The 15333-nt window shown below is 39.8% G+C and overlaps 1 protein-coding gene across 4 annotated transcripts in view; it reads left to right on the forward strand.

The window, feature by feature from the left end:
* The window catches only part of NEDD9 (neural precursor cell expressed, developmentally down-regulated 9), a 232541-nt gene that overhangs the window by 188285 nt on the left and 28923 nt on the right, over nucleotides 1-15333 (forward strand). For 2 of the 4 annotated variants that reach the window (XM_021009864.2, XM_021009863.2), the window contains one exon: nucleotides 11996-12442. The exons of the other annotated variants lie outside the window; for them this stretch is intronic. In XM_021009864.2, the coding sequence (XP_020865523.1) occupies nucleotides 11996-12442 (447 nt within the window). The remainder of the gene's footprint in view (nucleotides 1-11995; nucleotides 12443-15333) is intronic. 4 annotated transcript variants of the gene reach the window in all.

The raw sequence follows: 15333 nt of genomic DNA on the forward strand, positions 1-15333 counted from the left end.
TTCTCTAAGATTTCTCTTGACAAAAAAACTATGATAGTAAATTGTGATTATCCTGTTTTTAACCCCTTTTCTAATACATGGATCCCTCAAAGTAGGCCACAGGTCAACTACTGATATTTTCCTAGTCTGAATTCCAGGAGAAAGAGTCCTCATAGGAAGAAAAACCCAGGAAGCATATAATATGTGATCCTGTCTTCCCTCTCCTCCCTTCTCCCTTCCCCCCCCCTTTCTGTCTCTGTCTCTTGTCTCTCTCATTAGCATTCAGTTTCATGCTTCAAAATTGGGTCCAAAATTAAACATTAGATTCCCTCAACTGAGAGAATTCTTTCAACTGATGTAGTGGTGCAAAAAGAAGAAAAAAAAGCCTACCCATTTTTTTGGGGGGAAAGGCTAAGTATAGTATATGTCAAAAAAGTTAGTAATGCCTCTAGGCCTAAGCTTGATTTTTCTGGTTAGTGATAGAATCATTTTAGCATGTGGGCTTTTCTATTTTCCCTCAGTCTTAAACCAAGATGTTAACAGATAGCCTTGTGTAGTCTTCATTCTGAGTGTAGGATAGAAAAGAAATTGCAAAGCTTAATTTTAGTTTAGGGTTTTTTTAAGTTTTAATACATTTTTTAAAGTTTTAATACATTTAAATTTTTTTTAATTTAAAATTTTAATAAATTTTTCTAATTACTTGTAAAGACAATATTTAACTTTTTAAAAATTTTGAATTCCAAATTCTCTTCCTGCCTCCTCTCCCCTATTCTTGAGAAGGCAAGCAATTTGATTTAGATTATATGTGCAGTCATGCAAAACATATTTCCATATTAGCCCATACTGCAAAACAGACAAAAAACCCAACAAAGTAAAGTATGCTTCAATCTGCATTCATAGCTTGATTTTTTAAAAGCCTCTTATAAACCCCATAATTCAGTAGTTATTCCTTTGGCACTGTGCCATCATAGGCACTAGTATATAAAAGGAGAGAAATAACATTTGAAACCCTACAATGTACCCTACTTTTTTTGAAGATTTTTAAGTAGAGAGAACTCACTGCCACGTGTTCTACTTTAGGGTAGCTCTATTTGTTAGGAAATTGCTCCCTATATCGAGCCAAATTTGTCTGTAGCTTCACCTCATAGAACTCCAGCCTTGGGGTTATCTTCAGCTCATCACTTTGACTCACCCATGTATCGGTTCCATTGCCACATCTTTTTGTTTCTATCTTCACAACATCTCTCATATATGTCTTCTTCTGTCTACTCACACAGCCACCACTAGTTCAGGACCTTACCACTTCTCCCCTGGACTATTGCTCCAGCCTTCTAACCAACCCTCCTGTTTCAAGCCTCTCCCCACTCCATTCATCTGTCAAGGAGATTTTCCTAAGGCATAGGTCTGTCCATGTCATCCCCCTATCCAATGAGCTCTTAGTGGCTTTCTATTACCTTCAGGATCAAATATAAACTCTTCTCTTTGACATTTAAAGCTCTACCTAACCTGGTCCCTTTCTGTCTTTCCAGTCTTGGTAGGTAAGACTGCCTAGCAGAAGAAATGTATTAGTCACCTCCACATACTTCATGGTCCAGTTCCTCTGACCTTCTTATTCTTTCTTGAAAAGGACACTCTTATCTACTGTCTCTGTATCTTTGCACTGGCTGTGCCCAGTGAGTAGAATGCCCTGCCACCTTGTGTCTTGGCTTCTTGGCTTCCTTCATCTCCACTCAGTTCTTACCTTTTATAGGAGGCCTTTTACTTCCTTCATATATAACACTCCACCTTGGCTTTCTCTCTGAGATTACCTTCTACTTACTCTGTGTGTGTGTGTGTGTGTGTGTGTGTGTGTGTATGTGTGTGCATGCAGACACACACAAATACATACATATGTATATATAAATATATGTTAGTATATACCTAGCTATGTACATGTTATATTTTCCATTAGGATGTGAGCTTCTTGAAGAAAGGGACAGGGTTTTGGTAGGGGGAGGTTTAGGGGGAGGGTTGCCTTTCTTTGTATTCCCAGTGCTTAGCAAGGTTCCTGGAACATAGTAAATGCTTAATGAATGAATAATTGTTGACTGACTAAAACATCTCTGAGTTCCTGTCATAGGGAATAATGTTGTGGTCCATGATAAAGGATCACAAGAGTTTGAAGATCTAAAGGAAGGCCTCTGCTTCTACCTAGAGGTATGGAATGTGACTAACAATTTCAGACGTGGCCAGTGTTTTAGATTTATTTTCCTTGGCTATACCAGTATATTAGCAGGAAAGTTTCTGTAAGGGGAATGGAGATCAGTTGGGAATGATGGTGATATTAAAAGAAAAAGAGAAAGAAGCAATAAAACATTTTTAAAGACCTAAAGAAAAGCAGGGATCAGAAGATAGAACAGATAGGCATAAAAACATCCACTGAGGTAGCATTAAGGCTATAGGGAGAAAGCATAGTTCAGAAACTGAAAACATTTGGTCAAAATTAGTCAAGATCACAAAGGAACCTTGGTAAGAAAATATTGGCTGATAATGGCTGGTGGTCAGTTCAGTGAAAAATACTGGGACTTAACTTTAGAAAGACAATTGAATGTCCTTTTAGATGGAGTATGCTTGTTGAATGTTGTATGGATAAGTGAATGAATGAATGAATGGAGGGTGGGAGGGAGAGGGCTGTGTCTTTGTCTTTGCCCTTCTATCCCAGATAGCTACAACCCCATTTTCCTATCTTGGGGTTGTATATAAGGAAGTCAAGTTATGTGCCAGCACCGAAGTCTTGGCAAGAATTCCTGGGTTACAAAAATAGATCAAAAATAGAAAGAGGAAGAAGTCTTGTCACAAAACCTGGTTACTGGTGATGCTATCGGTATGGGACTACAGCTGACATAGGGTGATGCCTCACTCTTTTGTTTCTCAATTCTCTTGAAAGAGAAATTTATATGGTCATGGAAATTACAAGTCCCGCCTTTCCTTGCTGCTTAGAAGAACACATGAATCTCCTGGCTGGAGACCTCTAAGCTCTCCCTGCTTTTTGATAGCTTGGTAGAAAAGGCCAAAAAAACAGTAATCACATGACTTAGGGTTATTGCTCCCTATGAGAAACAGGCGTTTTCCTGGTTCCCTGTGAGAGGCATTTTCTTCCTCCTTGCCTCTGATAGCTTGGGAACCAGGAAAATCGCAGAATCTAAACACCTCCCTGCTGCAGATTGCTACTCTGAAGGAGAGAGATCTCTTAAAGGGACCATTGTATTTAATCTCTGAATTGGCTAGCTCCTTTTTTTTTCCTTGCCTTCCTGTTTGCTTTGTGATTGTATACACTTAGTGCAGTCTTCTTGCCCACGTCATTCTCAGTTTATTTTATTAGGAAGGGCTGGATACTTTCCTGCCTGACCTCCCTGCATTTTGGCTTCTCCAGGTTTAAGACCTTTGGGACCTTAGTTTTCACAATGGCTCAGTTATCTCATCATTACCACTGAGCTCCCTGCCCAGACTGGTTATCTGTGTAAGGGGGAGAATACTCTAATTTTCTCTAGTCTATTACTTAAAACAAATTCTTCACTGAACTCAGCTGGAAACAAAATCTTTCTATCTCTTCTGTGCTAGGAAATTACCTTTAATGATCCTGATGAAGAAAACTCATGATCTTAAACCCTGTTTTCCAAACCTGAGGGCCTACTTTACTAACTTTAGCTTCTGTCTTGAAATATCTTTTTTTTTTTTTGCTTTTTGGTGAGGCAGTTGGGGTTAAGTGACTTGGCCAGGGTCACACAGCTAGTAAGTGTTAAGTGTCTGAGGTCAGATTTGAACTCAGGTCTTCCTGCTGAAATATCTTTAAATCACCCCATTCAAGCTGATTTTTATGGGCACACCGTACTTTATCACAATAATAACTCCACTTCTGTGCCTCACAGTGGTGGCTCTGATAGGTCTTGCCAAACTGGAAAGGTTTCAAATATGGCCTAGGCAATGGACTGAGGACTGTATCCATGCCTTCAAGGACCAATCTGACTATGTTCAGATAGGCTTTCCACCAGGTTGGCCACAGAGAAATCTAGAAAATCTTGAACACTTTCACCAAGGCCAAGTCAGTGAAGGGAAAAGACATACCACTGAAACCATGCAATCTCTTGTAGAGTCTTAATGGTTATAGGTAGTAGCATTAGGTTAATCATTTGATGGGAATATTTCTGAAATTCGGTCAGACAAGAATCGTTTATTAAGCACTTACTGTGTTCAGGCACTCTGCTAAGGAATGGGAACACAAATACAAGCAGAAAGACAGTCTCTGACCTCAAAGAGCTTACATTCTAATGGGAAGACCATACGGAAAGGAAACTGAAAAAATTGGGGGTAGGGAAACAAAGGTACCCAATAGGAGAAGGAGGAGATTAAGAAATAGTAGAGAAAGTTTGGAGGGTAGCCAAGAAAGAAATATGCTATAGCTGGCCTGGGGTGCCTATATGGAGATTTTGGGTGGAGCCCCCCAATCCAAGGGAGAAGCAGCAGAGTCAGAAGATTCTTCCTATCTATGAATTCAAGGGATAGAGTGAGTTAACAGGATGAAGTTTGTGGGGCATGGTAGAGAAAGTATGGAATGTAGCCCAGAGAGGAATAAGATGATTTGGAGGCAGATTTTCTTTAGAAAATGTGATACAGTTTCTTGGTCTTCCAGTGTTCTCAGAACACTGGGCCTTGATCACGGAGAGTTCCTTTGACTTATCACATTCCAGCTTGCACCACAGTTACTTGGATACATCTTTCTTCCTCTCTATAGATGAAAAGCTTCTTGAGAACAGTGATTGTCATTTATTCATCTCTGTCTCTCTAGTGCCTAGCACCATGCCTTGTAGGCACCTAGGAATTCATCAACACATAGACAGAGCTGGGAGAGACCTTTGAGGTCATCTAATCCTTCATTTTACTCATGAGAAAGCTGAGGCCAAGAGTGGCAAAGTGCCCTGCCAGAGCCCAAGGTCAGCAAGCAGTGGAGCTAAGACTTGAAATTTAACAAGTGTTTATTGAGTTAAATTGTGGCATAGTAGAAAGAACCTAGCCTGATTTCTGGCTCCTCAGTGACAAGTCACTTCAGCTATCCCAGTTGCCACTTGTAATTCTCACTGATTCTGGGGTTTTAGATCTGAGTATACATGGACCTTTTCCTTCTGTTGGTTAACTTCTGGTCATCTTTCCCCCCGGACTAATGATCTAACTGGTTATAGAATTCCCATTGTCCTCCTATCTCATACTTATTTATCGTGAGTCTCAGCCTTCACATCTCTAGAGATAAATTCCCTCTTTCAGAAGAATGAGATTAAACAGAGAAGCGCCCATTGCTTTGGGATTGCTTTGAGATGCTCAGATTGCCAACTTCTGGCAGTAGTAGAATCACATCTTTAAACACATGAGAGTACAAGGCTATGACCATAGGAGTGAATTCTAGCTCAGCATTCTTTGGTGTTCTCCCTGAAGCTTTGAGTGAAGGTATTTTCTTCTATGCCACCTTGGATTTTCTGAAGAAGTTGATTTGTGAATTCACTTAACCCTTACCTGTAGTTGACTCATGACTCTTCTGATCTCTGATTGTATAAAATGTAGCCTTCCCCAGTTACTAAAGGATTAGACTGTATGGCCATGAGCAAGGCATTTCTCCTCTGTAAGACTTTTCCTTATCTTCACTATCAGAGAGGTTAGGATTTAGAGGGGCCTGTGAGTGTCATCAATGGAATGTCACTTTCCTTGTTTCCTTGTTGGGGTTTATGTGACAAATCATTGCTTGTAGTTGCTAAGGTGGGGCCCAGGGATTTCAAGAAATAGTCTGTATATACTTAAATTCTAGTGGTGGGGGAGAGATCTCAGTGATTGCTAAATGGATATGGTAAACTGAACAAAATGGGACCTGTAGCCGGAGGCTGCTAGAAAAGTATGGAGTAAAGTAGAGGAGTTAAAACAGAAGTCAAGATACTGTGTGGGTACTGTGGAAAGAGTCCTGGACTTCGGATGCTGGGATTCCTAGGTCTTAGGATCTCAGATTTGGAATTTGAACACATTATCTGATATAACCCTCTCATTTTATAGATAAAGAAACTGAGGCCCAGATAAGTAAAGTGACCTACCCAAGGTCACGCAGTAGATAACGATAATAGTAATAAAGATGACAACTAACATTTATATAGCACTTACTGTTATGCCAGGCACTATGCTAAGCATTTTACAACATTTGTCATTTGTCAATGACGTTGTCAAATGACAACATAGGTCAATGACATATTGTTGACAACAAGTCATTTAATCCTCACAAGAACTCTGGGAGCTAGGTAGGTACTGTTATTATCTCCATTTTACAGATAAGGAAACTGAGGCAACAAAGATTAGGCAACTTGCCCAAGGTCTCACAGCTAATAAATGTCTGAGACTGGATTTGAACTTAAGTCTTCCTGAGTCCAGGCCCAGTGGTCTATCCACTGTCCACTTAGCTGCCTCATAGGTTTGAGGCTAGCTCAACTGCTAACTAGTGATATGACTCTTGGACGAGTCTTTTACTCTGTCTAGTTTCCATGTCTGCATCTATAAAACTAGGTTAGTGTTTGCACTGCTGTTATGATGGTTAAAGGAGTTTTTTTGTGAAACGTGCTTTGAACCATAAAGCATTATGTGAATTGAAACTTTTATGAATATCTAACTTGAAGACTTTGTTTATTATGTAGGTCACTATTAGAACTATATTACACAATCGCATTATTTCATAATGGAGTCCTAGCCAGGAAGAACCCTAGTAGGTCACAAAGTCAGTAAGGACCAGACCATTTGTTTTCATTAACATCAATCAGACTTGCAGCTAAAAAAAGTCCCAGCACTAATATAGGAAGTTGGACTGATTACAGAGGAATCTACACTCAGTGGAGCAAAAGGGAAATCCCAGATTTAGAAAGCTTAATAACCCTGTTCTGAACTCTATGCCTTCCCACCCCACCCTCAAAAAATATAATAATATAAAATAAAACAAAATAAAATAAAAGGAAATGGACGAAGGGTCCCTTTCAGTGGGAGATCTTAAGTGGTTTGGCTTTTAGGTTTGGTTTAATCAGATTCATCCCTTCCTGCTCTCTGCCTTCCAGGAAGTGGCTTAAGCAGCCTTGGACATTTCAATGTCCTTGTCTTTGGTCAATTTCTGGACTCATCCTTGGAGGCCTTCCCTGAACACTCTAGCCTGTGCTGCCTTCTCTTGTGCCACAACAGATGGGTTCAAGTGGCCAACTCTTCTACTTGCTATCTGTGTGACCTTGGGCAAATTATTTAGCCTCACTGAGCCTCAGTTTCCCCATCTGTAAAATGATGGGGTTGGACTTGATCTCTGAGATTTCTTCTGGCCTTAAATCTGTGATCCCATGACCTCTGGGATGTTCAAGTATATTTGGACTAGAGCAGGGTGGGGAACCTGCGGCCTCAAAGCCACATGTGGCTCCCTAGATCCTCAGATGTAGCCCTTTAACTGAGTCCAAGTTTTACAGAACAAATCCTTTTATTAAGGGGATTTGTTCTGTGAAGTTTGGGTTTAGTCAAAGGGTCACACTTGAGGACCTCGAGGGCCATACGTGGTCTCAAGGCCACAGGTTCCCCACCCCTGGACCATAGCAACCATTGTGGTCACCAATAATAATAAAAATATACAGGATAGTATATATTAGCAAAAGTGGCTGATAGATATATAGAACTAAATACATGCGAGGCACTATGCTAAGCACTTTACAATTATATGTCATTTGATTCTTACAACAACACTGGGAGTAAGGTACATTTTACAGTTTTTTACATTCACATTTTACAGTTGAGGAAACTGAGGCAAACAGAGGTTAAGTGACTTGTACAGGGTCACACAACTAATAAGTATCTGAAGAGGGATTTGAATTTCATGTCTTCCTGACTCCAGGCCCAGCACTCTATCCACTACACCACCTACATGCCCCTAAATAAAGCATTTATTTGGTGCTTATTATATGCAGGCCATTGTACATTTACCATTGAACAGTACCTGGCTTTTCCTTAGTAACATTCAGTGATGGCCATAAGCATTATACCATGGCATTTCTGTTCTTTCTTAACTGAGAATATTCATCAGTGTGTGAATAGGTGTCCTGCTGTTGCTGAAGTCCCTGGTGCTAACTATCCCATCAGACATCACTTTCTAAATACTAATCTCTGCAGGCAGTGGGGAAGACTGCTGTGAAATAATGGACAGCCAATTAGGATAACTCACCCGATGGTGCCTCAGTTAGCATTGACAATGGGAATGGGAAAGTATTTTGCAATGAAGCTGCATTTGAGGCAGGTCCAGGAAGCAAGCATTCGCATGCTATTTACCAGGTGGTGAGAAGGTTACTGGGACAGAGACAATAAACCACCAAGAATGACTCTCACATGGGAATTTCTATCTGCTTCTAATCACTCGTGGTTCAGTGCTTCATTCAGTTCTGTGCGTTGTTCCATTGAATAGACCCAACTCTAAAACGCATTTCATTTATTTATTCTGAACTGTGCCGTTCTCTCTGGCCTTCCTACTGTCTTGAGTTTCTCTCCTTTAGAGCCAATAGGATTGCCCAGCTCTAATCCCTCAGCCCTGGAAGAAAGGGGTTCCATTACTTGTGATTCCATCTCTGGTGCTTCCTTACTGACCATTCACAATTGTTGAAGTAGAGGAGAATAGAAACAGACTCCTGTGTATGCAAGGTGGAGCTCTTAAGGCTGCATACTATGAAATCAAAGGACCACAGTTTCATCTTGAGTAATTAATTATAAGCAATTCCTTTTTGCAGACCCATCACAGTATATACAAGAAGCTGAGGGAGGGAGGAAAAAGAAGGGGAGGTGGGTGCTCTGATACTCTCAGGACTCTCCTTAAACAAGGATAGGATTCTCCATAATTTTCTCCTTATGTAGCTTTTAACTACTGGAAGGAAGAGGCTGAAACTTCCTATCAGAGTCACTGTATAAACTAAATGAAGTCTTCACATAAAACACAATCACTTCACTATCCTTTAAAACTCCTTTTATAGTTCATTTTGGGGCAGGTATGTGGCATAATAGATAGATGGACTTGGAGTGAGGATGACCTAAGTTCAAACTCTACTTCAGATGTTTATTAGCTTTGTGACCAGGGACAGGTCACTTAACCTGTGTCTACCACAATCTCCTAATCTATTAAATGGGGATAAAAATACTGCCTACTTCAAATTAAATAGTATATATAAACAGTTTTGTAAAGCATAAAGTCTTATAATAGGTGGTAGTAATAGTTGTAGGAGTAGGAGTAGGAATAGGAGTAGGAGTAGTGGATGACCTAAGAGGCTTATCTGAATTCTCTTAACCAGAACCATTCTGCCTCATTCTTGGCCACTACCAGGGTGCCTGAGGATCTAATTCTTTTTTTCCCCCATGTCCAGATAACTCTACTGATTAGGAGGAGCTGGATTAGCAACCATGGCATCAGGACTTGGGCTTTCCATGGTAATCATCTCTCCATACCACTTGGAGAGGAGCCCCCCTCACTTAGGTACTACTGACACTACAGATCAGAATCAGCATGGAACCAGATCAGAATCAGCATGGAACATTAAGAATGCTTCCACTTTTGTGACTTGACCAAAGGAAAAAGAAAAAAAAATGGTTAGGGTAGGACAACTTCAAAAGGATAAAAATTATGGGATGTTATATTAAAATTTTACATGGGGAATTACAGTGAAAAGAGTGCCAGATTTAGAGTCAAATGGCCTGACTCTGCAACTTAATTTTACTATCTGTATGACCTTTGGGCAAGTTACTTAAACTTTATCTAAGAAGGGTATCTCTATGTACTAAGTTCAAAATGAATTTAAAAAAAATAAAAATAAATAGAAAGGGTAAGAGGAAGGGGGAGCTGGATTACATGATTGTTGAAGTCCCATTTAGCTACACATATCAATCTAAGAGGTATAGATATGAACAGCAACAGCAGCCAGAAAACTCACTAATCATGGATAGCTTCCAGTATTTATTAAAAGCATATTCTGTACAAAACTAAAACTAATTTCTGCCCTTGACAAGCTTACATTCTACACTTCTGTAATTGGGAAGGGAAAAATCAATTCACTCTCTCTAGCAAATCAACAGCCCTTTCCCCAATAAATAATCATCATTACAATGATACTACTTTTCATTTTCAAGTGCATGCGGTAAATATATGGCTGACCCTGCCTTCCTTGTGCATTGGGAAGTAGGCAGGCATGTGGTAATGGCTGCCAGCATGCTGGGAAACATCACTAGAGCCAAGAAATGAAATGTTTGGAGCCTTTGAAAGGGTTCCAAGAATGTCAGCACAAAGTTCCTGCCTCCTTTCTGTTGAATGCCGTGGCTGTCTGTACTGAATGTGCCAGACAGGCCATCATACAGAGAGAGAGCAAGTGTTTATTGGTTCAATGAAAGGAGAAGCCACAGTCTTCCAAGCATCAATGGAGAGATTCAAGTCATAGACAAAAAAAAAAAAAAGCAGGATTACTTCATTCTAGTAGGATAGGTATGAGCAGGAATTGGGAAGAAAAATCATGTTCCCTGAAAAATAATATGGTGAAAAGAATATTGGATTTGGAGTCAAAGGGCCTAGGTCCAAATTCTAGCTGTACTCTTTACTACTCTGCCATTTGAGCAAGTGACTTAGTTTTTCTGTGCCTGCTTAAAGCTTTATCTGTAGAATGAGGAGACTGGATATTATGGTCTCTGAGGCCTCTTCCAATTCTCCATCTGTTATCCCATGTTATATTAAATGACTTCTCCACAACCTGGTGCGGATTAGGCAGCTAGGCCAAGTTGTAGATAGAGTGCTGGTCCCAGAGTCAGACAAGTTCAAATGCAACTTTGGACCCTTACTAATTATGTGGCCCTGGGCAAATCACTTAACCTCTATCTACCTCAGTTTCTTCCTCATCCAAAATGAAGATAATAATAGCACCTACCTCCCAGAGTGGTTGTAAAATGCTTTGCAGAACTTAAAGTGCTGTAAGAATGCTGGTTGTTGTTGTTGTTATTTGTATAGCCACACAATACTTAATTCTTGATTACCTATGGGTATAATTATTGATACTCTGATACTCTCAGGACTCTTCTCAAACAAGAATAGGATTCTTCATAATTTTCTCCTTATGTAGCCTTTAACTATTGGAAGGAAGAGACTGAAACTTCCTATCAGAGTCACTATACCAAATGAAATCTTCACAAAAAACACAATCACTTCACTATCCTTTAAACTCCTTTTACAACTCATGTTGTATTCAGTAATGATGAATAAGAAAGCCAAGAGCTCAGGGTGGTGAGACATTTGAATATTTATATATGGATAACTGCATTCCAACACCAAATAGAAATTATATTTGCATTATCTTTTGATTTGGATTATCCATGCCACTTCTGCCCCCTAAGAATTGGCAATGCAGTGTGTCCAAGAACAATCTAAGGCTCTTTTTCCTGACTGACTTTAAGAAAGAAGAAAGCATTTTGTGGTATAGTCTACCATCTTTCACTACCATCATCCATTGCCTCATTCTGGTATAAAGGTAACCTTGGGATCTCAAAGAACTGTCAGCTGAGTGCAAGCTCTAGCAGGCCCTACCTACCTACCACCTTAGACAAGTCTCTGATTACAGGCTCAGCAATGACTTTCAGCGAAGAGATAATAGGATTGTGATTGGTGTTACTGAAGGGAGAACCCATACGAATGAAATCATAGGTCTTTATGGTATTGGTAGTATTAGTAGGAATAACCTACTAGTCCAAGAATCGTCCAGCTTTCTGAGACTTGGAAAGGAGGTAGGCTAATGTCAATTATGGGAACAATCTCTCTTTGTGTGACTGTTTATTATCTACTGTTCAAACTCTCCTTTCTAGGAAGGCTTCCCTTCCACAAGTGAATGAGCTTCAAGTGTTAAAGGGATTAAGGCTATGTTCTAACATATATTTATTTTTGTTTTTGCCTCCTTTCCTTCCTTCTACATAGAATCTTATGGCAAGAGCCTTGTATGATAATGTTCCTGAGTGTGCAGAAGAGTTGGCATTCCGCAAAGGAGATATACTGACTGTGATTGAGCAAAATACTGGTGGGCTGGAAGGATGGTGGCTCTGCTCTTTACATGGAAGGCAAGGCATTGTACCAGGCAACCGGGTGAAGCTTCTGATTGGTCCACTACAGGAGAGTTCCTCCAATCAGGACCAGCCCTCTTCTGGACTAATGCACCAGAGTTTTGGCCCACAGAAAGTCTATCAAGTGCCACACTCACAGGCTTCATCTCGGGATGCTGTCTACCAAGTACCACCATCCTATCAGAATCAGGGAATTTACCAAGTACCTACAGGCCATAGTACTATAGAGCAAGATGTATACCAGGTGCCACCATCAGTACAGAGAAGCATTGGTGGGACCAATGGTTCCCATTTAAGTAAAAAGGTGAGTACTTTCCTTTCCCGCTATTTACATTTGGAACATGGGACATGAAAACCTGATGCCATAAAGGCAGTAACCAATCCAGAATTATAGCTCAGATATTCCTATTATAGATTGCTCACTACTATTAACCATCCCTTCATCTCCTTAGTAAACCAGTGCCAAATTTCATAGCACGAAGAGCTATCAGACCTCTCCAACTCTTTCTCTTCCTTTGATACCAGAAGGCACCAGATGCTGTGAGTCACATCATGATGCCAAAAGAATCTGCCTAGGAAAATAATGACATAATAGAAAGAATGCTGGACTTAGAGTCAGAAGACCTGTGTGCGAATCTCAGCTCTTTTGCTTACTACCTGTGTGACCCTGATATTAACCTCTTTAGACCTCAATTTCTTCATCCGCAAAATAAATGAATGAATGAATATGCAAATTAATTAATTAATAAGGGGTTGAACTATACCATTTCTAAGACATTTTCCAGATTTCAAACCCAGTGTTCCTTTGAAGCTGAATGAGGAAGATGGTTATCAGTCATCTCTACTATCTCTTTCTGAAAGGTAGCCAATTTAAAGCTTGAAACAACTGAAACAGAGCAGAAACCACTTAATTTTGAAAGAAATTTTGTTCTATCACTTCTGAAAAAGAAAAAAATATATACTGTAAATGCTTAATGTGAATATAGTAGGATCTTGGAATATAGATTCATGAGGTATTTAACTAAAAGAAGAATTTTCAATGTCTCATTTATTTCATTTCCCCAAACATTTATTCAATGCCTACCTTATGCAGTGCATTGTTTCAGTTAGATGATATCCAAAATCAGAGGATTTGGATTCAGTCAAAGAACTGCACTTGAGGATCTAGAGGGCCACATGTGGTCTCGAGGCCTGCAGATTCTCCACCCCTGTTCAGCTAAGACACAATCCCTGCCCTCAAGCAAGGCACTCTCACAGGGTGATAAAATACAAAATGGTAACAGTAATATTAAATGATAAGCACATCATAGAGGTGCCAGAAAAAGTAGTATTTCATTTTGGGGTAGTAGTTGGGAGAGAATCATTACTGAGAATGGGGATCAAAGATGGTTTTATAGAGAACAGTGAATATGAACTAGATCTTTTTTAAAATTTTTTTTTCTTATTTTTAGGCAATTGGGGTTAAGTGACTTGCCCAGGGTCATACAGCTAGTGTCAGGTGTTTGGTCTGAGGCTAGATTTGAACTCAGGTCCTCTGACTTCAGGGCCGGTGCCCCTATCCACTGTGCCACCTAGCTGCCCCCTATGAACCAGATCTTAAAGAATGTGAAGTAATTCAACAGACAGTGAAGGGGGGAAGGACTTAAGAAATTATTAGTGCAAAAATAATCCGTAATAGTTTCAGTCAAACAAGTCAAAATATGAATTAAGTTATGGGAAATAACATTACAAAAATGAGATCATCATGACCCCGGAGGACAGTATTTAGGGACAGAACAATTTAACAAAGAAGAAATATCTGAACATACTGACAGCAGCAGGGATGCATCATAGAGATTAGGAGTTTCCTAACTTAGCACTAAATTCAAACATAGCCTGCTTTGAGAAAAGCCAATGTATAAAAATCTGAACTTAAAAATGGATACATTCAGAAATGACTATTCACATTATAATAAAATACTTTGTTAAAGGTGAAGTGGGTGGCAAGAAAGTTTACTGTGAGGTTTCTTTAAATATCAGTCTCCATTAATGAAGATTTCAGTAATTGAAAGGAGCTATTATTTCACGAATGCCTGTACTACCTTCACCAGCTCTGATCACAATCAATGTGTTCCTTTTTTGGGGGGAGTGGAGGCAGGAACTGCTCATGTGATTTCAATTGGTAGAAGGAACTCTTACTAATAAAGAGAGGAACTTGCTTAGTCTTAGAGAGTTGGTAAGGGCACTGAGGCTTAAGTGACTGAAGTCACACAGCCAGTACCCAACAGAGGAAAGATCGAATGTAGTTCTTCCATGACTCTGAGAGTGACTTTCTAGCCAGCACTATATCATTCTGGCTCTTCTGTAACTTGGTACATCATTTTCATAAATTGCAGTGGCCCCCAAAATAATCATTAGCTCATGGCAAGCCTTCTGGTGATGAGTCTCTTTAAGCTTAAGCTGGTTCTCATATTGCTTGGGCGTATGAAATGAAATGAATGAAAAGGCAGCTACTTTCAGGTAGAAAGTAGCAGCCTGGATTCATATATAAACAGCGCACACACACACACACACACACACACACACACACACACACTCACACACTCACACACTCACAAATGCGAGTGTCTCACTGGGCCTATAATCAAAGTCTTTCTGACTTGAGACCATCCAGAGTTTATACTCTGCTGGTATAGGTTTTGAGAAAACCATGCTCACCTCTGTCAGGAAGATGCATCAGAGTAGAACAGGGAAGTATATTTATAATATAATTCTTATAACAATGGTGTAAAAAGAGTGACTTTTCAAAATCTCATCAGTAGAATTAGGAGGTACATCTATATGTGAATGATTGTGATCATCTTCATGTTTAATACTGCCTAGGTCAGTTAGATATAGCCCTCGTTGAAGGTGAGGTGGCTGAACTCAGTGCTCTTCCTGTCTGTCTCCCTCACCTGAATATATAGAAACTAATAAGCAGGGATGATGATGCTTAACCTGGAGTTCATGCACTTGGATGAAGAAAAATTTTTGTTTTTAATTTAATTAATTTTTTTTTTTAAAATATTGTATTATAATGTAATCAGTTTCATTTGCATTTAAAAACATGACTCTGAGAAGTCACCAGACTGCCCAAGGCATCCATGGCCCACAAAAGGGCAAGAAGCCCTGGTCTCAAGGGAATCCGTGGCTAATGCTAACAGTGGAAAGGTGTCC

Source organism: Phascolarctos cinereus, unplaced genomic scaffold (genome assembly GCF_003287225.1).
Source record: "Phascolarctos cinereus isolate Bilbo 61053 unplaced genomic scaffold, phaCin_HiC Scaffold_4;HRSCAF=312, whole genome shotgun sequence".
Lineage (NCBI taxonomy): Eukaryota > Metazoa > Chordata > Mammalia > Diprotodontia > Phascolarctidae > Phascolarctos > Phascolarctos cinereus.